A 27385-nucleotide genomic window follows, 5' to 3' on the forward strand; every position below is an offset into this window, starting at 1 on the left:
GTTGTGAAACCAGCCCTACCCAAAAACACTTTAATGGGTGTTCCCAATAGAGGGGTTGAGTGGTTATCCACACAATGGAGCTAATACATGAATACATTTACTTGGAGCTGCTCTTGGTGACTTTAAAATACGATTATATGTACGCAGTCATTCCACAAATATTTTGTCGTCCCCCTATGAAGGGTCAAGCAAAGTGCTGGGTGTTGGGAGTCCAGAGCTGGGTAGAGGAAGGCAGCGTGGTACGAGCGCAAGTACGTGGCCCTTGGTGACAGGAAGTCTTGACTTCAAGTCCTGTCTTCCCAAGCTGACTGATTTTGCTAAGTATTTATTCCCTCTGTCTTAACGGAGACTGGAAGAACTAATTTCTAATGTTTATCATTTTTGAGAGGGGGGGGTGGAGCAGAGAGAGAAGAAGATACAGAATCCGAAGCAGGTTCCAGGCTCTGAGCTGTTAGCATAGAGCCTGACACGGGGCTCGAACTCACAAACTGAGAGATCATGACCTGAACCAAAATCGGACGCTCAATCGACTGAGCCACCCAGGCGCCCCTAGAAGAACTAACTTCTACTCTACAGGGTTGTTGTGAATTTTGGATGAGGTATAAAGCATCTAGTGTAGTAGCTGATACACAAACTAAAACCCTTAATGAACTGTCCCGGTCTCTGGCCCTCAGGAGTTCTCTGTTTGCATTATTATTATTATTCGGACCAACCCCGTTCTGTCGTCTGGCTGGGGAGCTGGGGGCAGAGGAGGGCAGCGTGGTAAGCAAAATGATGGAAGGAACAAGCATTGATGTGGGAGGGCTGAGAGTTAAGAGTTCGGCACACAACTCTAATTTAGCACAATATCGGCTACATTTGTGCTACAAGAACCCGGTTGTACAGGGTTAGCATCCGATGGAGGTGTTGGGCCTATAAGAACAATTTGCAGGCACATTCTTACAGGGCAGCCTCATTTAGTCCCTACATCAACCCTATGCGGTAGGAGCTGTTATTACCCCCATTTTACAAGCAGGGAAACTGAGGCCCAGAGAGGTGAGCCTAAATTGCCCGACGTCTCAGAACCAAGAAACCAGGATGCCGACGCAGGCGTTCCAGCGTCGAAGCCTGCGTTTTGGGACCAGTCAATACCCTTCTTCCTTCTGTCTCCTTCTTCAAACTTCATTTTACAGCCAGTAGAGACTGTCACTAATGATTCTGCAAAAAATTACTCACATCAAGGAAAACTCAGGGAAAAGTCAAGCAGAAGAAAAGTAATACATCTGGAAGAAAATATGGCCCGGCCATTTCTTTTCTCCGGGCTGAATCTGAGAAATGCCAGACAGGTCAGTCGCCTTTCCTTTGCCCGTTTTCCAAAGTGGCCCAGTCAAGTTCTTCTCGTGTGGGCTGTGTAGTTTAGAGCATTCTATAGCTTTTTTGAAAACATCCCGTTTTAAATTGGCTTCACTTTCTTTTTCTGAAAGGCATTCCCTGCATTGTTTCTCAAGTTCTCTACCGAAAAGGCCCATGTGGACCCACAGGCCCCTGGGGAGGTGCTGCCTTACCTGCTCTTGCCACTAAGGGGCCCTGCCCCTGAAATTTCAATTTCTTTTTGAGAGAGAGAGAGAGAGCGTCAGCAGGGGAGGGGCAGAGAGAGTAGGAGATAGAGGATCAGAAGTGGGCTCTGTGTTGATGGCAGAGAGCCCAATGTGGGGCTCGAATTCACGAGCTGGGAGATCGTGGCCTGAGTCGACCTCAGATGTCCATCCGACTGAGCCACCCGGGGGCCCCGAGATTTCAATTTCAACACACATTTGTGAAAGCTGGCCCATCTGGGCGTGATACGAGATTCCGTTCCATCGAAGGAATAGTTGTGTAGACCCATCGGTCACAATCTAGTTCGTCTTAAATCTGTGGAAATGAAGATCACCCCCATTTTACAGAAGGGGAATCTGAACACCGAGCCCTGAAGGGATGGGGTGAGAAGCTTCCATCTTCAGAAATCGGAAGATTCACAGGAAGGGAAGAGTGAGAGACAGGAGCTCGGTGGTCCTCAGTCCCAAAGGCCACGTGAAGAATTCCCGGTGTGTTCTCTCATGGGAGACCCAAGGGACTCTGGCCTCTGGCTCTTTTCCTTCTTCCCCACTCGCCAGCGGGGCTCTAGGACACTAGCAATTTGACTGGCTGAGCGCACCAGGGAGAGGCGGGGCGGGTTAGAGAAGGGCGACGTTCAGGAGGGGTCCCTCAACTCAGGTGAAGGTGAGACATGCTTCTATTTTAGGGTCTGTTGAATGTCACTTTGGGGCTTCTCCATCCTTAGGACAAGTCTCTTTATTTCTTCCTTCACGTGTCTCCCTAGGGTGACTGCCTCTCACCTCACACCTGGTTCACTGGTTTAGTTCATGCGTACGTTGGTCTAACTCTGAGAGTCTCCCCCCCACCCCCATGGCCGTACACTGACGTCTGCTTTCTGACATTGAACGCTTGCCATACCCGGATGCCGCCACGCGTGTTGGCTTCTGTCTATCCACACTTGCAACGTCTACCTTCCATTTGAGCTGGCTGGTCATTTTCAATTCTATTCAGCAGCATTTATTCACATCAGGGCACCAGGCATGGTGTTTGGGGCGGTGGATGCACGAGTGACTGACACTCTCAGCTCTCGTGGTCACTCTTTAATGTCATGACGTCATGGATCCTGCCCTTAAGCGTATACGAATAGGTGTTAGTCTGGCTCTGCAGAGAAACGGGACCAACAGGAAAGCGATATATACAACAAGGAGCTGGCTTGAGTGGTGATGAAGACTGAGAAATCCCCAGGTCTGCAGTCAGCCAGCTGGAGAGCTGATGGTGAAAGCTCCAGTCCAAATCCAAATCCAAATCCTAGGGCAGGAGCACTGACGTCCCAGCTCCAAGACGGTCAGGCAGAGAGAACGAATTCTCCTTTACTCTGCCTCCTCCTTCTACCCAGGCTCTTAACGGATTTGGTGATGGGCGCCCGTACTGGAGCGGGGATTAACCTACTTTACTCAGTCTACTAATCCAAATGTTAATCTCATCCAGGAACACCCTCGTGGATACCCTTAGAATAATGTTAATAGCTGGGCACTCAAGCACCCAGTCACGTGGAAAGCTGGGCTAGAAAGAAAAGCTTAAGAGGCTTCTGAAGTACAGCCTGAAGAAATATGCCCCAACCACCTCGTCCCTACAGAAAGACCACTTGCCAACACTCCATTTGGAGGGTGTGTCTGCACGGTGGAGAGCTACCCCTCCAATGGCTTCCCAGGCGACACCGTCACATGGGGTTGGTTGGGCTGGTCCAGCCAGCTGTCCCCTGCACAAAAGTTCCTGGGCAGAGGGGCAAGAGGAGGCTGAAATGCAGCCCACCCTCTACTTGTCAAGCCACACACTTGGGAGGGGCTGTATCCGTCTCTGGAAAAGGGGGTTTTTTGCCTAATTTGCCCAAGGTGCCGTGTGGACCGTGGAGGCCGTGCGCCGGGGCCCCTCCCGGACACTGAGCGTGGTCAGGGCGTCCCAGGCGGTGCGCGAAACATCAATCCTTTCTACATACGGGGTCGCTGGGAAGGGTCATCACCTCCAGTCAACGAAAAGTCCCGTATTGGGGTGATGGTTTGCTATGTCCAGGTAAGATCCGAACAGAGGGAGTCTGGGTCTGGGGCATCTGCTGGAACACATGACGTGGGAAGCTCGGTGTCCGCAGAGTGAATGCCGTCCAGGAGCCTAGATCACATTTTCATAGGTTGAAGTCCCAGGAGGTTTGCCGTCCTGAGTGCTGGTCTTCCCCATCTGCTTACGAGGAGATGGAGCGACAGGTTAAGCATGAGCTGCCGCTGGGGAACCCCAGCCCCGGGCGGCACCCAGGACGGTTCTGTAGAGGGCACAGGGAGGTGCCTCCGTTTCCCTGGTGCTGGCGGAATCTGGGCCAGCAGGGCTCTGCCCTTTGCTGGGTCCCTTGCCTCTGCCTCCGGTCTCCCTCTCGGAAGCCCTTGTGCAATCAACTGCGTGGCCCACACAAAGGCAGCAGGCGGGAATGGGGGTATTCGCTCTGATTTTGACCGTAGGCTCAAACTACCAGTCTTCCTGGTTCGCAGCGGAGCGCCAGCTCCTTCTGAACCCCCATAATTGCACCTCACACAGCGGAGGGTCACTGCCACTAGGGTCCTGTGGTCTGATGGCAGGGAGCTCTGCAGGCAACCTTCCCGCCGGCTGGTGGAGTCTTAGCCTTGGGGGTAGGGCTGGGGCTTGGGGCTGGCGGCTTCGCCACCGGGGGTTCCCAGGACTCCCCACTCGCCCACTGGCACCCCCTCCCCCAGATTCCCCAAGAGAACATGGCACGGGCCCTTAGTCCTGACATTCTGACCACCGACCTCCCCTACGGCCTGGTCCGTGAAGGGTCCCGTGTTCTCACGGGAAGTGAGCCGCGCGTGGGACTAAGGCCACGGTGAGAGCGCCCCAGTGTGGAACTGGCAGGTGTGAGCTCCGCTTTGGGCCCGGCAGACCCACAGCCCTCCCCAGCCCGCTCCCAAATAAGGCGGGCCCAGGAGGAAAAAAGAATTTTCAAAGGACGCAGGGACCAATCCTAACCTCCGTCCACCTGGTCCAGAGGACACGCTTCGAGATGCCGCAAGCCGGGAAGCCCTGATCGGTTCCTCTGACCAGTCCTTGCCCATATCATCGCCCGTGTCCTCCCGCTGTCCTTCCGATCCCGTCGCAAACAGGCGGCCACCCTGCCCCTCACTGCCCGCTTCTCCTTCCCCTTCCCTCCTTCTTTCCTCAGTCGCCCCTTCACTTCCCCCTCCCTCCTTGCTGCTCCTGAGCACTGAGGAAGAAGAGGTCCTTCTGTCTCATTCTCCAGGACCCCGGCTTATCTCTACACCCCAACTGACCCGTGCACGGATTTCTCTTGCAAACTCCCAGACGCCCTGCCGGTTCAGCTCTTAATTCTTACTCCCGATCCACTGTAGCCAATTTCCTAATATTTCCTCCCGCTCTTGATTTGTTCCCATTGCCTCACTCTTTTCCCTTTCCCCTAGACTCCCCGGGTTCATACTGATCTCTTACGATGATTTTGCCCAGCTGCTCAACAGGCACACTAACAAAACATTTGATTCGCCAAGAGACCTCAAATCTGTCCTTCTGACTATAGTGAAAAAGGATCCTCAGACAGTGACATCCCCCAGACTGGAAGTCCTGTCACAGCACAGGACCTACCTCTCCTCTTTGTGTATTCCAGAGCAGGACACTGAGGCCCGGGGCCCTGTGAGTGTCACTGCTCCGCCGCAGATTGTTGTACAGGTTGCATACTGTAAAAGTCAACCGGATGTAGGGAATGTGGAACTGAAATTCAGCCTGTGTTCTACTTGCCGGTCTGGGTAACTGGTGTGGGTCTGTGTCTGTCCAGAGGGGGGCACCTGGTTTCTCTAATTTTGCCCTGTGAGCTGGTATGGCCCCAGGTGCTCTAGAGGCTGGCGTTTCCACACCAGAGTTCAGAGGCTCCTGCATTTACACGCAGGCCAGCTGTCGGATGGCCGTGGACCTGGGGAGGAGGACTCATGCGTGAGATAACTGCAGACCAAGGCCCTGGGCACTTAGTCTCGGGAAGTACAGAGAAGGGGACCGAGGGAACCCTCTGGCCCCTGGTGGGGTGGGCAGGGTACAGCAGATTGGCCGGAGCCCTTGCCGGAGTACGGGACCACAGAAATAAAAACACAACAAGGATTCACCTTCTCAGTCTGCAGTGTGGAATAAATCCCGTTCACGGGCTCCTCCTTGGCGGGGCGCTCCTGTAAAACACCCATCTTCCCCTCAGTGTGGGGCCCAGGCGAAAACCTCTCGAGTTCCCCTTCCTGCTTCTGCCCCGCCTCCTGCCCCCTGCTCCCATGCCACTAGTCAGCCACCCCCAACCCCCAACCCCCTCACGGCCCCCAACCCCCCGCCTCAGCTCTGGTTCCATCCAGCGTCGGAGAGGGTCAGGGTCGGGTATGGGGAGGTGAGGGAGGGGCAGGCGGGTGAATGGCCAATGGGAGGAGGGGCTGTGCTGCAGCCAGAACAGGAAGTTGAGTTCAAGGGGACCTTTCAGTTCTGTACCCTTGGAGGCCCCTTAGCCCCCTGTTCCTGTGCCAGTGGCCACCTAGTAGCCCTCACCTCACACCAGGTCCCCCATGGAAGGTGCTCCATCCCTAAGGAAGCCTCTGGCCTCACCCACAGCCAGGCCCCCATGTGGAAGCTGATGGCCTCCAGCCCTGGAGGCCGCCATGGGGTGACAGTTGGCCATGTTCCTGTCCTCGTAGAGGGGCTCCTGGCATCATTTTCCTGACATGATGATTCTTGGTTGGAGACTCCAGATCCTTGGCCTGTTGTTCCCCGACTCCTGGGGGTGTGTGTGGGGAGGGGAGTGGCCCATGAGTAGTATCAGCTCACCTTGGACTGGGGGATTTCATCATAGATTCCGCCCTCTGCTGGTGGGGCATCTCTCGTGACCATGACATAAGCGTATATCGTTTTCCTAGAGATGGCATCTGTGTCACAAATAAACAGAGGAGCGCAGGGTGTGACAGGTGGCTGGAGTCTAGAGATGAGCTATTGTAACGTTCTCTTTTTCGGATAAAGAAATAAAGCCCTAAAGGGTCAAATGGCTCCCACTGTCCTGAGACAGATGCTCGGGTCCTTGGACTGCCTCTCTGTCTTCTGGGGATTTCGTGTGTTGTGGGAGGCACTGGCCCGGGCCTCACTCACCCAGGGCTCCGTGGGGACCCTGCCTGCTCTAGGGTCCACATTAGGCTGACGACATTCTCCCAGCCCCGAGTAGGCCGGCAGAGGACCTCCTCCTCCCAGGGCGTCTCTGGCACTTCGTGCTGACCGCCTGGCTGGCCAATTGCCTCTTCCCATGAGGTCTTGGTTCTTCAACCAGATTGATTCTCTCTAGTTAGACACCGTTTTGGACTCCTTCACTGTTACCACCTCAATGTTAAGCACATAGAAGACACTCTGTAAACATGCGTTGTCGTGGGGCCCTGGGGTGGCTCAGTGGGTTAAGCGTCCAACTCTGGCCCAGGTCATGAGCCTGCGCTTCCTAAGTTCCAGCCCCGCATGAGGCTCTCCGTTCTCAGCGCAGACCCCACTGCAGATCCTCTGTCTCCCTCCCCTCTCTCTGCCCCTCCCCTGCCCCCCCCCCCCCCAAATAAATAAACAACAAAAATCCATGCACGGTCGCTTGATAGATCTTCACGGTCAAACACTGTCTAAGCTCCCTCTGTGCTCCGGGCTGTGTGTGAGGCCACGGAGAGGCAAAGACGGGAGAGACCAGTCCCTACTCTTAAGAATTCCTGAGCTGTTAAAGGCATTCACCCCAGTGTGTTCCTCTCCTTGGAACACTTCACGGTGAAGTTAAAAAGAGATGGCCAGAATCTAGGGCCTTCATACTCCAGCGCACCCGGGACCTTCCGCCCAGACTGTCTGCAAAGCAGAAGCTGAGTCTTAAGCAATCTGCCGTGAACTCATCTCTCCCAGTTGTCATCCAGGGGGAACTGCGTGGCTGAGAACTTACCAGAGTTCTTCCTGGAGGTCTTCAGGTAGGAACCTAAGGAATCAGACCCAAAGGAGAGTCAAGGAACATGGAGGCAGAGGTGGGGCCTCTCTACATCCAGGCTTGTTGTTAGGATTGGTGGGGAAGGAAGGTTTCGGGAGATGGTGGGGTTGGGAGGCACAGGAGGGTATAATGATCCTCTGGGACCCCAAGATCAGGGTTTCTGAATTGCGAATGGCACACTCACAGAAGGATCCAGAAGGATCCAGAGGTACCTAGCGATGACCATGGAATCCTAAGTTAGTACATGTCCCCAATGACTCTCCAAAGGTCATAGACAAAATGGAATTGGAAGTGACCCTGGAAACCCTTTAGTTCAGATCTCATTTCACGTGTTGAGAGCACTGAGCCAGAGAGGTAAAGACACCTATCCTGTGAAGCACAGCCTCTTAACTGCAGTACTCAACTCAAACCCAAATTCTGAGCCCACCAGATACCGGCGACCTCAGGAAGAGATTCTGAAGCGCACTCAGGGCACCGGCATCCGGGACGAGGGGTCATCACTGGAGGTGGTGGGGTGGGGCTCAGAGGAAGGCAGGTTCCCTGAAACAGAGGACCTCTCCACACCACCTTGGATAAATGACTCCAGCCCCAGGAAGAAGGAAGGTGCGTTTCCACACTTTACCTACTGGAAAAATCTTACCTTGTCCTCTTTTGCACAGAAGGCACAGAAGCAGTGAAGGCACAATGACAACAAACAGAAAGAGCACGGCCAGCCCGCTCAGCAGCCCAGTGTGGCGGGGACGGAGGCCCGCTGCCGTGTCTGGAAACAGAAGACACAAGGAGACTTGGCTCTCAGGAAATAGGCCCACGGGCTTGCTCCCACTCAGGGGCACTATCAAAAATGGGGTCCCCTCCAGGGGGGTGCCAAAGCTCCAAGGGAAACTCTCCTTTCTGCTATCGAAGGTCAGGATTAGACACGGAATCAGAGGGCCAAGCGGGGGCGGCCTCCGGAACCCCCCAAGTGCCTGGCCTATCTCGGACAGCTTTGGGCTCTTTGCCAGGTCCTCCTGCGGGGGGGAGATGTCCCTGGAGACCGGGCCTGGCGTGAGGGAGGGACACTCCACTGGGGAACGAGGCCCAGTTCAGGCCTCGCCGCTCGGAGGCTAAGGAGAGACGGACAGAGCTGTTCACCTGCACAGAGCTGTCGGGCCAAGATGGAGTCGGAGCTGTTGCTGACAGGGTTCCAGGCTGTACATGTGTAAGTCAGCTCTTGGTGGTCAGGGGTCTGGAAGATTCGAACGACATTACCCTCTTCCCCCAAGGGGCTCCAACTGTATGTGACATTCTTTTCTTCGTCTTCCACAGAACATGTCAGTGTGACGTTACAGGTGCTGTTGACAGATGCCATTAAACTCTGAGTGATCTTTGGCTTCCCAAGCCGACCTGGGAGGGGAAAACGCACGTGTCCGTAGTAAGCTGGAGCCGGCCTATACCAGCCTGTGAGAGCCAACCGTTAAGTCTTCAGAAATGTTTTTAATGTTTATTTATTTTTGAGAGAGAGAGAGTGGGAGCGGGGGAGGGACACGGAGAGAGGGAGACACAGAATCCGAAGCAGGTTCCAGGCTCCGAGATGTCAGCACAGAGCCCAATGGGGGGGCTCGAACTCACGAACCATGAGATCATGACCTGAGTCGAAGCTGGACGCCTAACCGACTTAAGCCACCGAGGCGCCCCCAGAAATTTTTTCAAGAGGGCGGTTAAACACAGCCATCGTGAAAAATTAAATTATAAAAACTTACAAAGAACTACATTGCATTTTTTAAAAAAGCTAACACGTACTCAAAACTCACCGCTTTCTTTTTTTTTTTGGACAATTACAATTATCTGTGCTCTAAAAGTTACTCACATCTGTCGTATGTGTCTTTTGTCACGCTTTACAAAGTCTTCCCAATTCTGCCTGTCTTAAAATGAGCCACGCGCAATGGGGATATTTACACGGCAGAAATTGGCCAAGGTTACAAACTTGGGCTGGACCGCCTGCGTTGCTGATGGTCACTCTGGACTGAAGAAAACAGTAGGAGAAGGATTACTAAAGCAGATTCGGCTGAAAAATGCCTCCAGTCTGCAGCCATTACATTGTGAATAGCACCAAAAAACGAGGAAATCTTCTTCCGGCGTCTGAAAACGGTTATCCGATTCAGAAGTTGCTCGCATCGATGTGCAAGTGAAGCTCTGTAATGAGTTTGTCGGATCACTTTTTCCTCATCGGTTAATGTAACGAAAATACCAACCAATATTCCTGTTGGCTTCTTCATCGATTGCAACGTAGGTTGCGTGGCATAAATGTCCAGCAAAAATCTGTGAAAGCATCTGTAAATATAACTGGCTCTATGGGATTTACGATAAAGACTCCTGTATATTTTATTATCATTTATGAAATTGTGTGTCGCACATCCTCTGTGTCAATAAAATCTCTGCGTGTGAGCACGCACATACGGGCCATCGAGAACCCGCTGAACATTTATCAGCACCCCACTGCACGAAACAGTCTTTAAAAACATTTGGGGGGGCACCTGGGTGGCTCAGTCTGTTAAGCAACCGACTCTTGATTTCGGCTCAGGTTACGATCTCACAGTCTGTGGGATTGAGCCCCGAGTTGGGTTCTGTGCTGACAGCGAGCAGCCTGCTTGGGATTCTCTCTCTCTCTTTCTCTCTCTCTCTCTCTCTGCCCCTCCGCCACTCACACTTCCTCTCTCTCAAAAGAAATAAGTAAGCATTTAAAGAGGTTTTTTTACTCTGTTTTCTGGTGTATTTTCATTAAGTTGTTTTGTTTTGTTTTGAAGTGCCCATGGTGAAAAGTTACAGTCTCTCTCTCTCTCTCTCTTTTTTGGGGGGAGTTGACTCTATGCCTCTTTTATTTTTATTTATTTTTAATATAATTTATTGACAAGTTGGTTTCCATACAACACCCAGTGCTCATCCCAACAAGTGCCCTCCAGTTACAATCTCTTTAAAAAGTTCACTAAAAAAAAAAAAAATGTTTTTACCAAAGCACTCAAAAGGTAAACTGTACAAGTTGTAGGCTAGGAAAGGGTTAACTGAAGAACAATTTATATTTAGTTTGAAGTAAGAGCTATCTGGGGCCAGCAGAAGGAAGGGGGAAGATCTTCTCTCTTTTACCAGCAGATAAGAAAACGCCCACATTCAGGGTTGGTAAATTTAGTTCATGCTTGGCCAAGCTGCGGTGCTGGGTTTTTTCCTTCCACCATAGTCACGTGGGAAGGGCTCAGAAGGAACCGGCATGTAGCTTTCTAATTAATGTGGTGTTTCCAAAGTTGTCTGTGCATGTGAGGGAGAATATGGGAAGTAAGAAGCTGTAAAGGTTTCTTACTCTAACGTCACCAGAAACCCCGGTCCTAAGCAGAGGGGTCCTCTCAGAGGGGTCTATTCCAGAGCAGAATTAGTGGTGACTTATGAAAAAACTCCCAACAAGTTTGAAGTAACCTTGATGAGCTACAGAGGTGACAGATACAGATGTATATAGCAAAAAAAATAAGCCTGTGTGTGTGTGTGTGTGTGTGTGTGTGTGTGTGTCTTTAGAAACTCGATTTACAAGAATGTTGAAGTCTCTGCTTGGTATTTACTTATTTTTAGAAAGACCTTTTTTTTTTTTTTTTTTTTTTTTTTTGCTGGGTGTTGAAGTGGGGGAGGACTGGTAATGAATAAGAGCCTATCTCGTTTTTTTCAGCAGGAACAGAGATGTTACCAGAACCAGGCTGCTGGGCAGAGGTCAGAGCTGTGGTCGCGAGTGGGAAAGCCACGGCAGACCCGTGTCTAACCAGGCTCTACTGCTTTCTAGAGTGAGGACACATACAGCTTCACTGAACCTTCACTCTGTCATTTACAACACGAGGATGCTTTGTTCCTGCCAGTGTTGTTTGTTGTGAGGACTGAATGAGCTATTGTATATAAAGAACACCCTACTTTTGGGATGAGCACTGGGTGTTGTATGGAAACCAATTTGACAATAGATTTCATATATTGAAAAAAATTAAAAAATTAAAAAAGAAAGAAAGAAAGAAAGAAAGAAACACCCAAATGTCTGTCTATCTATCTATCTATCTATCATCTATCTATCCATCTACATTAATTATCTATGGGAAAATCAAAATCAACTAGCAACAATGACTGCCTTGGAGAAGGAAGAGTTGCAATGCACTGTATTGTCTTTCTCTCTGTGCATATATTGCCCAAATATGTGTGATTTCTCTGTATTTTTCAAAATTAGGTGGTAGAATGCCAGACACAGAGAGCTCAATAAATGTCAGTTCCCTTCTCTTCATCTGCTCAACCACCTCCCTAAAAGGTACAGATTTTGGTATGTGGGCAATCTGACTTTCTCCGAGACTTTCCCGTGGTCTGTCCTAACCGCAGGTGGCATAATACCTTCCAAAGGTCGAGTGGGTAAAACTGAACATAAAAAGATGAAGACAAACGTCTTGAAATTGAACACCCTCTTTATTTTCCCAACCAAAGTTCTTGAATGAACCAGGTATTTTCTAAAGTGTCCACGGCAGGGTACGGTTCTTTGACTGTGTTACGCGTGCCCAATCCAGAGCCTCCTCCGTCTAGGAAGCCCTTCATAATTAGAATTTAAAATAAGGACTAAGGGTTAAAAAGTTAGTAATGACTAGTCATTAGGCATCAACCATAAGGCATGGGCTATACTAGGAGCTCTCTCCTTTAATCACACCTGTTATAAGCTACATTCTACAGATGAGCACATGTAAGCCCAGAGAGGGTAAACAGCTTGGCTGAAGAGATCCAATGCCAGCACTGATGCCCTTTCCACTACGCCTTCCATCCGGGTACAACCTGATTCAATCATGCTGTATGAATTGAGCACTTACAATTGTCCGGCACTGTGTTGGGACCTGGGACTTATTATGCGTCATTCATTCTTTCATTGAACACATACTTCGGAAGCACCCACCATGGGCCTGACAAGGTAGGTGCTAGGGATCCAGGGATGGACTTCATATACAAAGTCCCCGCCTTTATGGAACTTGAATTCGGCGGTTTAACTATATACCTGAATGGTATCTATCTATCACAGTGTGGCTTAGCCACATGTCTGTGTTTTTCTGCCGTGAGCAGGTGGATGGTGAAATCCTTGAGACACGGCTCAAGGATGATGCATGCTAGAAATTACGGCTGCTCAATAGAAACAAAACTATTGTGATTCACTGTAAGAGTGAATCACTTTTGTAATTAAAATGTTTCTAGTAGTCACATTAATAGTGAAAATACATTATATTAATTTTAGTAACGTATTTTCCTTAACCTAATATAGCCGAAATGTTATCTTAACCGCCAACCAACATAAAAATTATCAATGAGGTCTCTTAGCTTCTTTTTTTGGTGCTGAGACTTTGAAATTCGGCGTGCATTCTACACTTACAGTACATCTCGCTTTGGGCTCACCACATTTCAAATACTCGAGAGTCACATGTACCACACCAAGAGTGAACCGTGATGCAAACTGGACTTTGGGTGGTGATGATGACTTTATGTACATTTTCACTGTAACAAATGCACCGCTGGTGGGGATGCTGATCATGGGGGAGGTAATGTGTGTGCCAGGGGTGGGGGGTGGGGACGTCATGTGTGTGTGCCGGGAGGGCAAGGTGCGTATGGGAGCTCCCTGTACTTCCTACTCAATTCTTCTCTGAACCTTAAACTTCTCTAAAAATAGACCTATTTAAAAGAGAGAAGAAAGTTCTGGAGACGCTAATGGCGGTGGTTGTACAGCACTGTGCATGTAGGTAATGTTACTGAACAGTACACTTAAAAATGGTTAAAATATTAAATGTTACGTATGTTTTATCGAAATAAATTTTTTTAATGTTTATTTATTTTTGAGAGCGAGTGAGAGCCAGAGCCAGCGGGGGAAGGGCAGAGAGAGAGGGAGACAGAATCCGAAGCAGGGAGACAGAATCCGAAACGTGAACTCGGGAGCCCTGAGATCACGACCTGAGCCGAAGTCGGACGCTTAACCGACTGAGCCACCCAGGCGCCCCATGTCACAATAAACATTTTTTAAAGAAAAAAAAAAAAAGAAAAATGGATTTACCATATGTTTTCATTCTTGGGCATTTATCCCGGAGAAACACAAACTTGTTTCATGCAGAAACTTGTACGTGAATGTGCATGGCCGCTGTATTCGTAATCGCTCCAAAGTGGAATCAACTAAAATGTCCCTTGATCGATGGAACGGTGAACCAACCTAGTCCACCCATACAAGGGAATACTATCCAGCAATAAACAGATATAAACTATTGAGGCCTGCAATAATTAGGATGACTCAGAAGTACATTATGCTGAGTGAAAAAACAACCAATCTCAAAAGCACACATGCCACACGAGGTCCATCTCTGTAACATTCGTGAAATAACAGAAGGATAGATGGGAGGAAGGGATGGGCATCTCCCAGGAGTTGGGGAGGGATGACCAGGAAGGACTGAGGGAGTCTTGTCGCCATGGTACAGTTAAGTACCTTCACTGTGATAGCGGTTGTCCGGTGCAAGCTACGCGTATACTCACACGTGAACAGGCTCCATAGACGTACTTTGTCAGCTTCCTGGTTTTGATATCGTACCACACTTGCATCAGATGTTACCACTGGGAGAGGCTGGGTGAAGTGCACACAGAACCTTCCGGTACAGTTCCTTACACCTCGCAATGCATCTACACTTATTTTAAAATAAAAAGTGTGTGTTGTTTTTTGTTTTTTTTAAAAGTACTTTCCAGCATTTGACTTCGGTTCAGGTCACGATCTCACGGCTCATGAGTTGGAGCCTCACATCAGGCTTGCTGCCGTCAGCACAGAGCCTGCTTAGGATCCTCTGTCCCCCTCTCTCTCTGCCCCTCCCCCACCTCAAAAATAAGCATTAAAAAGAAGAGTGCTTTAAGGGGCACCTGGGTGGCTCAGTCGGTTGAGCGTCCGGCTTCGGCTGAGGTCATGATCTCGCGGTCTGTGAGTTTGAGCCCCGCGTCGGGGTCTGTGCTGATGGCTCAGAGCCTGGAGACTCCTTCGGATTCTGTGTCTCCTTCTCTCTCTGCACCCACCCCTCCACTCTCTGTCTCTGTCTCTCTCTCTCTCTCAAAAATAAATAAACACTTTAAAAAAAGAAAAAAAAGAGTACTTTCCATGCCCTATCTCCCTTGATCCTCTCAGTGACTGTGGGAAGTGAATAGTATGATTAGTCACATTTTATAGGAAAGAAAAACCAGGCCCATGGGACAAACCACTGATTGAAGATTCCGTGGCTAGAAACAAGAAAAGGCACCTCTTCTTTGTTAGCATTGATGTATTTATACAAGCATGTACAAGGGCAAAAAGATTTAGGGAAGCCAATTGTCAGAAATGAAGGCCTTCTATAGACAGCAAATTTGCAAAACAAAACAAGCCCCCTGGGCTCCCGCAACTTACGATAGACTTGCAGGTTGTAGCGCCTGGTGGTGGTGACCGTCGTTTCAGCCATCTTCAGATTTATGTCAGCCCTGTAGATGCCCGAATCTTCCACCCCCAGATTACTGATCTCCAGGTTGTAGTTCTGGCGGGAGACATTTATTCGGTCATTGTAATGTTGGTGGGTCACAGTGACTCTGGGTGCTGTTCCTGGGTCTCCTGGCGTGACGAAAGCAACAGACGTCTCAGAATTCCAAGCGATGTTGATAACTTGCTGCGGTTGTTGGATGTTTAGGGGGAAAGTGACCGACTCCCCCAGGATCCCAGTCACTGGCAGGATGTCTGTGTCACTTCCAGCTGCTTCCAGACCTGGGGACATACAAAGAAAACCATAGCCATCTGACTGTACCTTTGGGAATTCCCTATCTCCCCAGACTTGAGCCTCCCTGAGGATCCGCCCCAGATACAGCTCATCCAGCTTCTGGAAGTTTTTCTTCCTTTTTTTTTTTTTTTAGATATTCTACTCTGCATATAATGTTATGATGGCTAAATTGGCTACAGGGTTCTCATTCAAAAACTAAGTTTCCAGTAAGTTTCAAGGGATCTATTTCATTAGAAACGTTTACCTAGACTTACAGACCCACATCTCTAAGAGATTTGAGGGATGACGACCATAAACCTCCAGAAGGTTCGAGAATTAAATGTCTTTCTTTCCCCAGATCATATTGCCAAGGACGGCTGAGGTGACACAAGAGCCTGGCTGCTGTGGTCTCTGCAAAAAGAAAGTTACATTTATGCCTTTATTCTGGGAAGATACTGGCAGAGAGCGCTTTAGAGGCTCTGGAGTAAATATTCCCCAGGCTGGTGATAGGGGGAGGTGTTTTTTGTTCACTTCTAAATCTCCAGTCTCTGGAAGAGTACAGGACGTGCAGCGGGTGCTTAGAAAATATTTGTGGAATGAACTAATAAACGGAATTCACCTCTGTGTTGCCTGGAATCTCTGGGAACAACTTCTGAAGTAAGCAAAATTCATTTATTCGTTCATACATTTGTGAACGAATGCATGCATTTATTCCAAGTCGGCTTTATTCTAGAGACTACAGCAGGTATTCATTAATTGCATTGACAATACCCGTGTTTGCCAAGCATAATGTAAGGAGCTGGGGGATACAGTGGGCGAGTAAAAATTGACAGAGTTCCTGTTCTTTTTCACAGTTAAAGGAAGAGATCAGTGTTGATCAGAGACCCACAGATGCTCAGATACAAAATATTTAGCGGGCTCTCGAACAATACAGATTTGAGCTGTGAGGCTCCGCTTATACAGCCATTCTTTCCATAAATGCAGTCCAGTCCTGTCGATGTATTTTCTCTTCGTTATGATTTTCCTTGGTGTCTTTTTATTTCAGAGAAAGAGATCATGAGCTGGGGAGAGAGGCAGAGGGAGAGAGAGAGAGAGAATCGGGACTCGATCCCACGACCCTGGGATCATGACTTGAGCCGGAATCAAGAGTTGGACGCTCCACCAGTGGGGCTGCCCAGGCGCCCCAACCTTGAAATTCTTAATATGATTTGAACAAGGGCACGGATGTCTCCATGCTGCGCTGGGTTCTGCACTTGGGGCCAGATATCCCATGGCTTTTTTAAAGTCAAGCCCTCGCACCCAAGTGCTCGTCTGGTCTGTAGATTCCAGTTACATGTGAGAACAGGATGTGGTTTCTCTCTTCCAACCCCAGGAGTGTGGAGGCAGTTTGTGAAGACGAGCCAGGGCTAGAGTTCATGGTAATTGTGCCACCACAGAGTGGAGGGTGTGTGATGCTGTTTTTCAAACACGATTTCGCCCCCAGAGCAAGTTGCTCCGGAAGTGATGCTGGTGTATCATATGGTGATGAGGCAGGCGCACTGGTAGGTAGGTGGAGCCGGTGAGGATCCCAGGCTCACTAAGGAAAGGCCCGGGGCTCACACACGCACCCAACGCGGCCTCTGCCACCTTCAGACCCTCCAGCTGTGGTCTCAGAGAGGTGGCCACCGCGCACAGCATGGAGTGGAAAGATAAGGAGGCTGAAGATGTAGGGTCTGGCACTGCAGCTTATCAGCCGGACAACCTCACAAAGTCACAGAACCTTTCTGGGTCTCGGTCGCTTCATCCGTAGAATGGCAATAATAACCCTAGAACCTGTGCTACCTAATTAGCGATCGGCAAACCAGATGACCCGCGTGGAATGTTTTGTAACCATCATGGCGCAAGAAACGTGAGCTGCTTCTGAGGCCGATAGCGATGATGATGAGGAGGATTCTTGTCTTCATCACTTTCTTCAGCATCACCTTTGTAATTGGTGCATACCATTTAGGGCTTCCTAGGCCACGCCCACGATGTTCCTGATGGTACCAGGACCGTGTCGAAGAAGGTGTCAGGAGCCATTACTAACGGCTAATTCAAGTAAAGGCCAGGGAGAGTTTTCGGTACCACTCCACTTGATGGACTTTATGCTTGTCTTCAGACTTCAGGTTTTAAAAAAGAATCTCTAGATCAAGCTATCCCAATATTTATTTTGCTTGGTGCTGTAGGGACTCAAACACTGTATTAGCATCGGAGGGGACTTAAGGAAAACCCCAATTTCCGAGAGAACTCGTGGTACAAACGTGTCTTAAGGACTTACCATGTAATACACTAGGCAAGTCTCTGACCAAGACAGGGTCTCTGCCTTTTTTTGGGGGGCGGGGCGGGGTGTGTGTGGAATTTCATAACTGCTTAGGAAATAAGACACACAGATACACATAACTCTCCTTTAAAAAATGAGGTAGTAAGTGGTAAATTCAAGTGAATGGTAGAGACAGTAATTACAGTAGGAATCTAAAGAAGGGAGAGATCACTGAGCTACAGAGGTTAGGGAAAACCTTTTAGAGAAAGCAGAAATTGAGGAGGACCTTGAAAGAGGGAATAGAATTTTACTGCATAAAAAGGGGAAGGGTGGGTGTCTCAGGTCTTTGGGCCCTGAATAAAAGGTCTGAAGCAGAAAAACATGCGTGTGGGTTGCACGAATATGGATTTGCATAACGGAGTAGAAAGAGATAAGGTGGAGATATATATCTGGTTTAGATATGAGGCAGCTTATACCACAGAGGGGAACTATTAAAGTTTTTGAGAATGAAGATTAAAATGATATTTTCGCGTCCTAGAACTACAGTAAGGATGTGTAGGAAGAATAAGAGGAAAGAGAAGCTGGGTTTGAGAGACCATCTTGGAGGCCATTGTAGCCATCTGCACATGAACCTGAGAATGAAAACGCGAATGGAAAGGAAGTGCGGAATTTGAGAGATAATGCAAAGAAAGGCAAGGAATAAGGAGGAATCCGAGAGAATTCAACCGCTCAACAATATGTTTGTGGGCATCTACTCTGTGTCAGTGAAAACTGATAGATACTGGAACGCTAAGTTTATGCTGGAAAAAAGTCCAAAGGAGAAAACAGATTTAGTGTTAGAAGTATTGAATTTGAGATGATGGTGGACCATCTCAGTAAGTAGTTGGAAGGATGGAAGGTAAGGAAGGAGAATGGGCTCAAAGTATTGCCTGGGGACTATGGCAGAATCTGCCCGTCATTTCCAATATGTGTTCTCTCCCTCATTCTTAGCAAGAGAATGCCTAATTTTTAGCAGGGGATACGGTCACTCAGGATAAAGATTACATCGCCCGGTGCTCTGCTAGCTAACTTTGGTCATATGACTAAGTTCAGGTCAAGGGGATGAGAGTGGAAGTGTTGAATATGACTTCTGTGTCTTTAAGAAGAGGGCGTTTTGCTCTCTTCATCTCTTCGTTGCTTCTTGCAGGCTGGGATGCTATGACAGCCGGATCTTAGACACACATTTTGTATCAAGAAGAGGAAGCCAAGTACTGAGGACAGTGGATCAGGAAGGCTGAAAAAGTATCCCTCACAACTTTGTCAACTAGTCAGTCAATGGAACTGCCAGCTCCAGACTTTTTCATATGAGCAAGAAATAAACTTCTTTCTTTAAGCCGCTCTTCTTTTTGAGAACCGTCACTTGCCATTAAACTGAAATCTATGTGGTTTAGGAATCATCCGCAAAGAGGAAGGGATGGAAGGAGAGGTGAGCCACTCAGGAAGAGTAAGGCTGAAGTCCAAGGTTGCTTTGTGAACAGGGCTCACAGCCATAGAGGATGCACTACCAAAAAAACCTAAATAGACCAAGTGGCAAGAGAGGCACCAATACTGGACAATATCGTGGACCCCGAGAGGAGAAAGAGTCTCAAGAACAGATGTTTAGTGATTCAGAGTGTTCAAGTGGAATAAAGACTGAAAATAGACCTTGGGTTTGTCCATTAGCAGGTTGTTGATGGCCTTTAAGAATGTAGTACAAGTAAGATGATTCAACTGGAGGCCAGAGTCTAGAGGACTGAGAATAGAATAAGTGGTAAAAAGTGGAAAATCCTGATCATGAAAGAAAGGGGATAAAATAGAATGGTAGCTACAGAATTAGGTAAAACTAATTTATTTGATTTTGTCTTAAGATAGAAGAGGTGTCTACATATATATGGTCAATTAATTTCGGACAAAGAAACCAAGGACATATAATAGAGACAGGACAATCTCCTCAATAAATGATGCTGGGAGAACTGAACAGCTACACACAAAAGAATGAAACTGGACCACTATTCTATACCATAAAGATGAACTCAAAATGGATCGAAGTCTTGGATGTAAGACCTGAAACCATAAAACCTAGAAGAAAACATACGTGGCAAGTTCCTTGAAATCAGCCTGCGTGATGGATTTGTGAATGCGACACCAAAAGCAAAGGAAACAAAAGGAAAAATAAACAAATGGAACTACCTAGAATTAAAAAGCTGCTGCACAGCGAAGGAAACCATCATCAAAACACAAAGGAAACCCACTAACGCACGAAGATATTTACAAATCATATATCTCATAGGGGGTTAATATCTAGTATATATAAAGAACTCATACAACTCAGCAATGAAAAAAACAAACAACCTGACTAAAAAATGGTCACAGAATCTGAACAGACACTTTTCCAAAGAAGACATAGATGGCCATAGGTACGTGAAAAGATGTTCAACATCACCAATCATCAGGGAAGAGCAAATCAAAACCACATCTATTAGAATGGCTCTTATCAAAAAGACAAGAAACAACACGTGCTGAAGAAGAAGAGGAGAGAAGGGAACCCTCATACACTGTTGGTGGGAATGTAAACTGGTGCAGCCTCTATGGAAAACAGTATGGGGATTCCTCAAGAAATTAAGAATGGGAACTACCATACGGCCCAGCTATTCCACTTCTGGGCACTTAGCTGAAGAATACGAAAACACTAATTCAAACAAGATATATGCACCCCTCTGTTCACTGCAGCATTATTTACAGTAGCCAAGATAGGGAAATAATCTAATTGTCCATCAATGGATATGAATGGTGATGGATTACTACCCAGCCATAAACAAGAATGAAATCTTGCCGTCTGCAATGGATGGGCCTTGAGGGTATTATGCTAAGTGAAGTAAGTCAGAGAAAGACCGATACCGTACGGCTGCACTCGTGTATTAAATCTAAAAACAACAACAACAACAACAACTAAACAAATACTACAAAAACAAACTCACTGATATAGAGAACAGATTGATGGTTCCCATAAAGGGTTGGAGGGTGGGCAAAATGGGTGAAGGTCAACGACACGGTGATGGACAGTAACTAGAGTTCTGGTGGTGATCACTTTGTAGTGTATTCGGATGTCAAACCATAGTGTTGTACCCTTGGAACTTATATAATGCTATATACCTAAAAAAAAAAAAAAAAGACAGGAGAGAAGAGATTAGTTGGGGTAGGTGGTAGAGAAGAAGATGACAAAGAGTCTTCACATAAAGAAGAAGATTTCCCCGATCGGCCCTACTCTAGGTTGGGTGTTCCTTCCTACTCATGGGCTCTCTGAAGCTCTGTGTTTTCCCTTCACGGTATGTGCCCTGTTATGTGACTTTACCCTCAAATCCCCAGACCCGGGACAGTGCAGAGACACAGACCACTAACACTTGCCGTTGAACAAAAGGTGGAATGGAAATGGTGGGCAGTGGAAACGCAGAGGGTTTTCAATCAGAGGAGGGTCATGTCTTAGTTGTGGAAAAAGGAGATGATACCTCAAAGGGCGGGGCATTTCGTATCTTGTTGTAGGTGTGGGGGTAGAAGAGAGGCCGCTCGGTGTGGTGGAGGGAACTCAGGTTTGAGCCAGGTGGGGCTGTATTCAAGTTCAATCCCTGACATTTACTGAGACCCTTATCGTTTGCTACAAGATGGGGTGTAAAAACACCCACCTCACAGAATTGTTTGGGGGCACCCACAGGTGCTTAGTACATAGCAGACATTTTGGAGCAAGAGGATAAAAGAGAAGATAGCCTGCATCTCTTTAGAAATGGAGAAGGTGTGGCCACCTGCTAAGAGGAAAGAGGGGAGGGCGGGTCTAGCTGGGAAGTGTAAAGATTAGGGTGTTGAATTCAGGTCTATCTGGACCTAGCTGTGCTATGTTGAGAAAATTGTTGAAATTCTCTTAGTTTCCTTACCCCTAAAATGTGGATAATTATTTTTAAAAATTTTTTTTAATGTTTATTTATTTTTGAGAGACAGAGAGAGACAGAGCGCGAGCAGGGGAGGGGCAGAGAGAGTGGGAGACACAGAATCCGAAGCAGGCTCCGGGCTCCGGGCTGTCAGCACAGAGCCCGACGCGGGGCTGGAACTCACGGACTGTGAGGGCATGAACTGGGTTGAAGTCGGACCACCCAGGCACCCCTAAAATGTGGATAATTATGAAACGCAATTGCAAAGATGTGGACTCTGCTTAACGCCTGGGACCCATAAATGGTAGTTGCCATTATTATTTCGATGAATGTAAAAATGTTGAGGAAGTGTTACTATAAGGAACATCCTAGAGAGTCGGTAACACATTGAGTAAAAGGATAAAGGGGTTGCTGACCAGCCTTGGGAGGAAAGTGAAGACGAGGTGACCCGTATTTACAACATCTCTCGATGAGGGTGACTTCCTGACTTCATACACCAGACCCCAGACGGGAGGGGAGAGCATAGAAATACTACAGGAGAAGCAAAGGCAAGAAAAGGCCGGGACCCTGGGGTGTGGGCTTGGGGGTCCCCTTCGCGAAGAAAAGCCAGACTGCCTGAGCCTAGAGTCCTGGACAGCCATGAGACCCTGGGAGAGTTAGCAAACTCTCTGCGCCCCAGTTTTATCAGCTTTAAAATGAAGCGACCGGTGGCACTTACCCCGTAGATGTGTTACAAGGGTTAAATGAGTTAATGTTTGGAAATTTCTTAGAACAATGCCTGGCATATAGTAGACGCTTGTATGCGTTTGTTATAGCAAACAAAGAGCTGTGGTTACAGGGATGAAAATAACATTCCAGGCAACTCCAAAGGGACAAGGAGACACGTTGGAGGAGGCCAGCACAGAGCTGCCACCGAGAGCAGCGACGAGGAAGAGTGCTGTTGCCTAACGCCCATCTGTGTGCCCTGGCGTCTCCAGGATCCTTCAAATGAGCATTTCTTGGGCTTTTTTGGGCTCTAACTAACCATCCCCTCCTCTCCTCCCACCCACTGCCTCTCCTGGATCAATAAGTCGGGGGAGAACCCCCCCCTATTTTGCAGCCCCGGAAGGGGGGCTGGAGGTGGCTGCGCCCTACAGCCCCCAGAAGAGAGAGCAGATTACACTGAGTGAAGGGAAGCAGAGACCAGAGAGGAAGCAAAGGGTTGAGCAGCCAGTTTTGTGTCGTTCTCCATGAGGGTGGCAGGTCCTCGGTCACGAGGCTTTAAGAAAAGGAACCGACACCCCTACACGATACTCTACTATTGTCGGCTGGATTCTTTTTACTTTCTGTCATCTTCTTTGAGGTCTGGGCTGACTTGATCCATTTCTTCAAAACAAACAAGCGACAACAGACACGCACACAAGTTCTCAAACCCGGGTTGGGATCCTGGCCAACCATTGTTCCATCACCACTTGCCTCTGTGGTGTACAATCAAAAGTTGAGTATAACGAAGAAAATATGGGTGCCTCGTGCCACCAACATCTGTCCCCCAATGGATCGCTCATACCTCTTTCTTTTCCAGCTTCCGTGCCACCAACATCTGTCCCCCAACGGATCGCTCATGCCTCTTTCTTTTCCAGCTTCCGCATAGGTAAGCCTAGTAACCCCAGATTTGCAGGTTCATTTGTCTCTAAGGTTCAGGACAGGAAAGATTTGATTCAGGAGACACCTGAATAGCCTGGGTGGCCTAGCACTGAAGCTTGGAGCTCCCATTGTGAAGACACGCTGGCTGCTTGGTCAGTCACCATGCTGATCTCCAGGCCTGCCTCAGCGCTTCGGGCCGCCTCCTCTTAGTTTCGTGTTGGCACACAGATGCAGCTTCCCAGCCTCTATTTGGAAACTGGGTTTTTGAGCTGATATCTTGATATCCAGTTTCCCCCGTACATATTTTTTTTCTTTTCTATAACTGGGCTTCTGCTTTGGAAGCCTTTCTGATTGTGGCAACAACCTGCCCAAACCTCTTTCTAGAACAGAGGCTTTATCTTTATCTCAAAAGTCGCTCTCTACAAGGACTCTGGACTAGTGACCAGTGGGATCTCGCCAGGACTCTCCAGCCACGAAGTCCTGTGTCTAACCCCCAGGATGATGGTTGGGGCTTATCTGTGGACAGATAGATACCCAGTGGGTCCACTCACCTCTTAGACTTCTAACTATCGACTTCCGGAATGCTCCTGCTGTGTTATACGTTCGACAGGACATCAAGACCTTGTTGATATTGGACAGCCATGAGACCTTGGGAAAGTTAGCAGCCTCTCTCTTTGTTTACTTTGAAGAAGCTAATTTGAGTCAACTCACATCATATGGATATGACTGGTACTTGAACCATGTCTGGATATGGTCATTTCCTTGGATATTCTGCCTCAGTGGCCTGCTTACACTTCTGTTTGTTGTCAAAGACTTGCCCACCAGCCCCATTCTCTGCCTGAATATTCCTGTCTTTGCAGGAATAAATCACCACTCTCCCCTGACAAGTCCCAAAATGCAATCACGATCAACAGTGGGGGCAGTATTTTCTTCCGTGTCAGCATCAAAGTGGGCAAAGGCAATCTTGTTCAGTGGTTCAGTCTAAAGACTTTGGAGTTCAAATCCTACTTCCTCCACGCTTTGGCTAAACGATCTCTAGTTTTCTGGGTTTCATCTGCAAAGCTGGGGTATGGATAATACTCGTCTCCTGTGCTATTGTGGGGATTAAGCTAAATAATACATATAGACAATGTAGAGCAATGATCCATAAGTGATTAGTCATCACTATTATCGCTGGAGGGCAGGAAAGGCAAGGTGGGTGAGGGGTTGAAGAAACTGAAGCAAGTGTAGAGAAAAGGAAGAATTGAAAGAGCACGAGAAAGAACACAGAGAAGGAAACGGGCACGGAGCAGAAGTGGGGGACTTTTCCGCCTTCTACCCAAGAAGGTGGGTGGCTAGACACGTGCAGAGTCCGTCAGGATCATAGTCACAAGTCATGATGAGAGAGTGGCATTTGAAGCATAAGACTGTGAGTCTTGGTTCTTTGAGAAAAGTTTTCCAACATGGAAGAGTCATGAGTTTGCCTGCTCAGACTTCTCTTATGTCAGTGATTTCAGAGGAATCTTTTGGATATGTCATTTGCGAGCACCTTCTTCCATTCAGTAGGTTGTCTTTTAGTTTTCTCGACGGTTTCCTTCGCTGTGCAAAAGGCTTTTCTTTTCACGCAGTCCAAATAGTTTATGTTTGGTTTTTGTTGCCTGTGCCTCAGAAGAGATATCTAGAAAAATGTTGCTATGGCCCATGTTGCAGAATTACAGCCTGCGCTCTCTTCTAGGATTTTTATGGTTTCTTATCACACATTTAGGACTTTAATCCATTTTGAGTGTATTTTTGTATATGATGCTAGAAAGTGGTCCAGTTTCGTTCTTTTGCATGTGGCTGTCCGGTTTCCCCAGTACCATTCGTTGAAGAACATTCTTTTTTTTAATTGCATATTCTTGCCTTCTTTGTTGAAAATTAATTGACCGTATAATCATTGGTTTATTTCTGGGCTCTCTGTCCTGTGCCATTGATCTATGTGTCTATTTTTGTGAAACATGCTCTTGGTATTTTGATAGGGATCACAGTAAATCTGCTAGCACTTCAAAGAGCATCAAGAAATTGAAAACTTGAGGCTCCTGGGCAGCTCAGTCGGTTAAGTGTCCGACTTTGGCTCAGGTCGTGATCCCACAGTTTGTGGGTTCAAACCCCACGTCGGGCTCTGGGCTGCCAGCTCGGAGCCTGGAGCCCTGCTTAGGAGGCTGTGTCTCCCTCTCTCTCTGCCCTTCCCCGGCTTGCACTCTGTCTCTCTCAAAAATAAATAAACATTAAAAAAAAATTTTTTTTAAGACGTTGAAAACTTAATGAGAGGAGGCCAGAAAGAGGGTAGCAGAAAGATCTCTGGCTCTGGGATGGGAGGAACCAATGTCCCTTTCAAGCCTTATAAATTTCAGGCTGTGAAACTTTAGGTGCATCGTTTAATCTGATCTTAGTTTATACTTTTTTTGTATGCAACGGGATTAACAATATCTATTCCTGGTAGTGGCGATCTCCATGGAGCTCAAATGAAAGGAGCCACAGTTTTAAATGGTCAAAGGAACCAGAGAGAGCAAAGTGTATTGATTTCTACCTTTTTAGGAAATCCCAACCCACCAGATTCTCTGTGTTCTAACACATGCCAGGAATTTGCTCGTCCATTTTCCCAAGGGGGTAGGAGAGACTGTATGTAGATTTAGTAACGTCATCAGGGGTACCTGGATAGTTCAGTCGGTTAAGTGTCTGACTCTTGATTTTGGCTCAGGTTGTGATCTCAGGGTCGTGCCATCGAGTCCCGCATTGGGCTCTGCCTTGGAATTCTCTCTCCCCCTACGCCTGCCCTTTCCCTGCTCACACAGGTACACATGTGCACGTGAGCTCTCTCTCTCTCTCTCTCTCTCAAAAAGAAAAAATAGAATAATAGAAATGTCGAGCGTAGTCAATTTTTATATACAGAAGGTTATTGTTTGAATTTAATGAGAAAAATACAGGCAATGACAAGACACTCCCAGAGCTGTGTTAATGTCGCATAGTTTTCTTTGTACTAACAACAACAAATATTCATGTGTCCTTGTAGGTTACTGTTAAGCCGGAGGTAAGAAAAACAGTATTTCGAGTTCTCCATTTCTTTTTTGAGATCTAACTCACTTGCAGAATGGAAATACCAGTCTCTTCCTCATTTATTTTAGAGGGTTTTGGAAGACAGAAGCAGAGTAATAATAGCTCTGAATGTGCTTTGAAAACAAAGGAGAGAGATAAGAGAGATAAAGTGTCCACGATGATAATTACGAGCAGGCATAACTCTAACCTCGGGGAGCAAGGACACATCCCCGGGAAGGGCACACCTCTGTCAAAAACCGTGCACCAGAATCTAAGGCCAAAAAGAAATGCTTTTAAGTTATTCCCGGTTTTAGACGGCTTTCTGGGTGGGCTTACCAAGTGCTGTCGCTCGGGAGCAGAGGGGTTTGTCTCAAACTGTTGGACACTGGGCACGGATAAAATTCAGAAATATAAACTCTAAAGCTGAAGGACAGTTACGTTTGGATCCTAGGTCTCTCCCCAGCCAGTGGGATACCTTTTGAGACCCAGGGTGTGCGCACTGACATAGACCAAGAGGGCAAGTCAAAGTCTTCCTCGAGGGCGATTTCTGAAACTTAATGGAAGTCTAGGAAGGGCATCAACAAAGGTCAGAACTCACAGGTTTGCAGGCAAAGGAGCAAGGTCCACAGGTAGTGCTGACCCATCTTCTTCCAGCGTGTAATCATATGTGGACAGGAAGGCGTTCCTCCGGCAAAGAGACAGTTTCACGTGAAGTGCCCTTGGTCGGTTTATAGCCCCGACTAAGAAAGGAAGTGTGAGCTAGCAGATTGGGGAAACACTGGCCCATGTATTACGATGATAATTTTTTTCCCATCGTATAACGCAAAATGCCTAGCATTAATTAACTATTTATTCAACAAATGCTTATTGGATGCTTGCTGCGTGCCAGGCACTCTTCTGGGCGCGGGCGATATAAGGAGCGACAAAGCAGCGGGTGTCTCTCCCTTCGTGGAGCTCGAGGTTCTTGCTGGGGAGATCAACCATTAAACACGCAATTCCCACAGAGGATGGTGAGTGTTGCAATAGGGAAAATCCGAGGGACTGGGAGAGCCGCGGGGGTCTCTAACCCAGGCAAGGTGAGTGTGGGGAAGGCTTTCTAGAGGAGCTGAGAGTCCAGCTGGGGCAGACCTGA

The 27385-nt window shown here is 47.9% G+C and overlaps 1 protein-coding gene across 1 annotated transcript; it reads right to left on the reverse strand.

Moving 5' to 3' along the window:
* Positions 1–836: 836 nt before the first annotated feature.
* On the reverse strand, positions 837–27303 carry CD84 (CD84 molecule). The gene is made up of 8 exons (XM_019433349.2): positions 26852–27303; positions 15021–15368; positions 8720–8971; positions 8229–8348; positions 7547–7579; positions 6421–6518; positions 5724–5783; positions 837–3786 (listed from the first exon to the last, which is right to left on the reverse strand). The coding sequence occupies exons 1-8, from the start codon at positions 26916–26918 to the stop codon at positions 3721–3723; spliced, it is 1044 nt and encodes a 347-aa protein (XP_019288894.2). The 5' UTR covers positions 26919–27303; the 3' UTR covers positions 837–3720.
* Between the last annotated feature and the right edge of the window lie 82 nt (positions 27304–27385).

The sequence above is a fragment of the Panthera pardus genome, unplaced genomic scaffold, assembly GCF_024362965.1.
Source record: "Panthera pardus isolate Hobbes unplaced genomic scaffold, ASM2436296v1 HiC_scaffold_21, whole genome shotgun sequence".
Taxonomy (NCBI): domain Eukaryota; kingdom Metazoa; phylum Chordata; class Mammalia; order Carnivora; family Felidae; genus Panthera; species Panthera pardus.

Coding starts and splice junctions, on each gene's coding strand:
- CD84 (XM_019433349.2), bottom strand. CDS start 26,918: ATGATTACACGCTGGAAGAAGATGGGTCAGCACTACCTGTGGACCTTG. Junction 6,519..7,546: donor GACCTCCAGGAAGAACTCTG/GTAAGTTCTCAG, acceptor TTTGTGACACAG/ATGCCATCTCTAGGAAAACG. Junction 5,784..6,420: donor ATGAAATCCCCCAGTCCAAG/GTGAGCTGATAC, acceptor GGTGTTTTACAG/GAGCGCCCCGCCAAGGAGGA.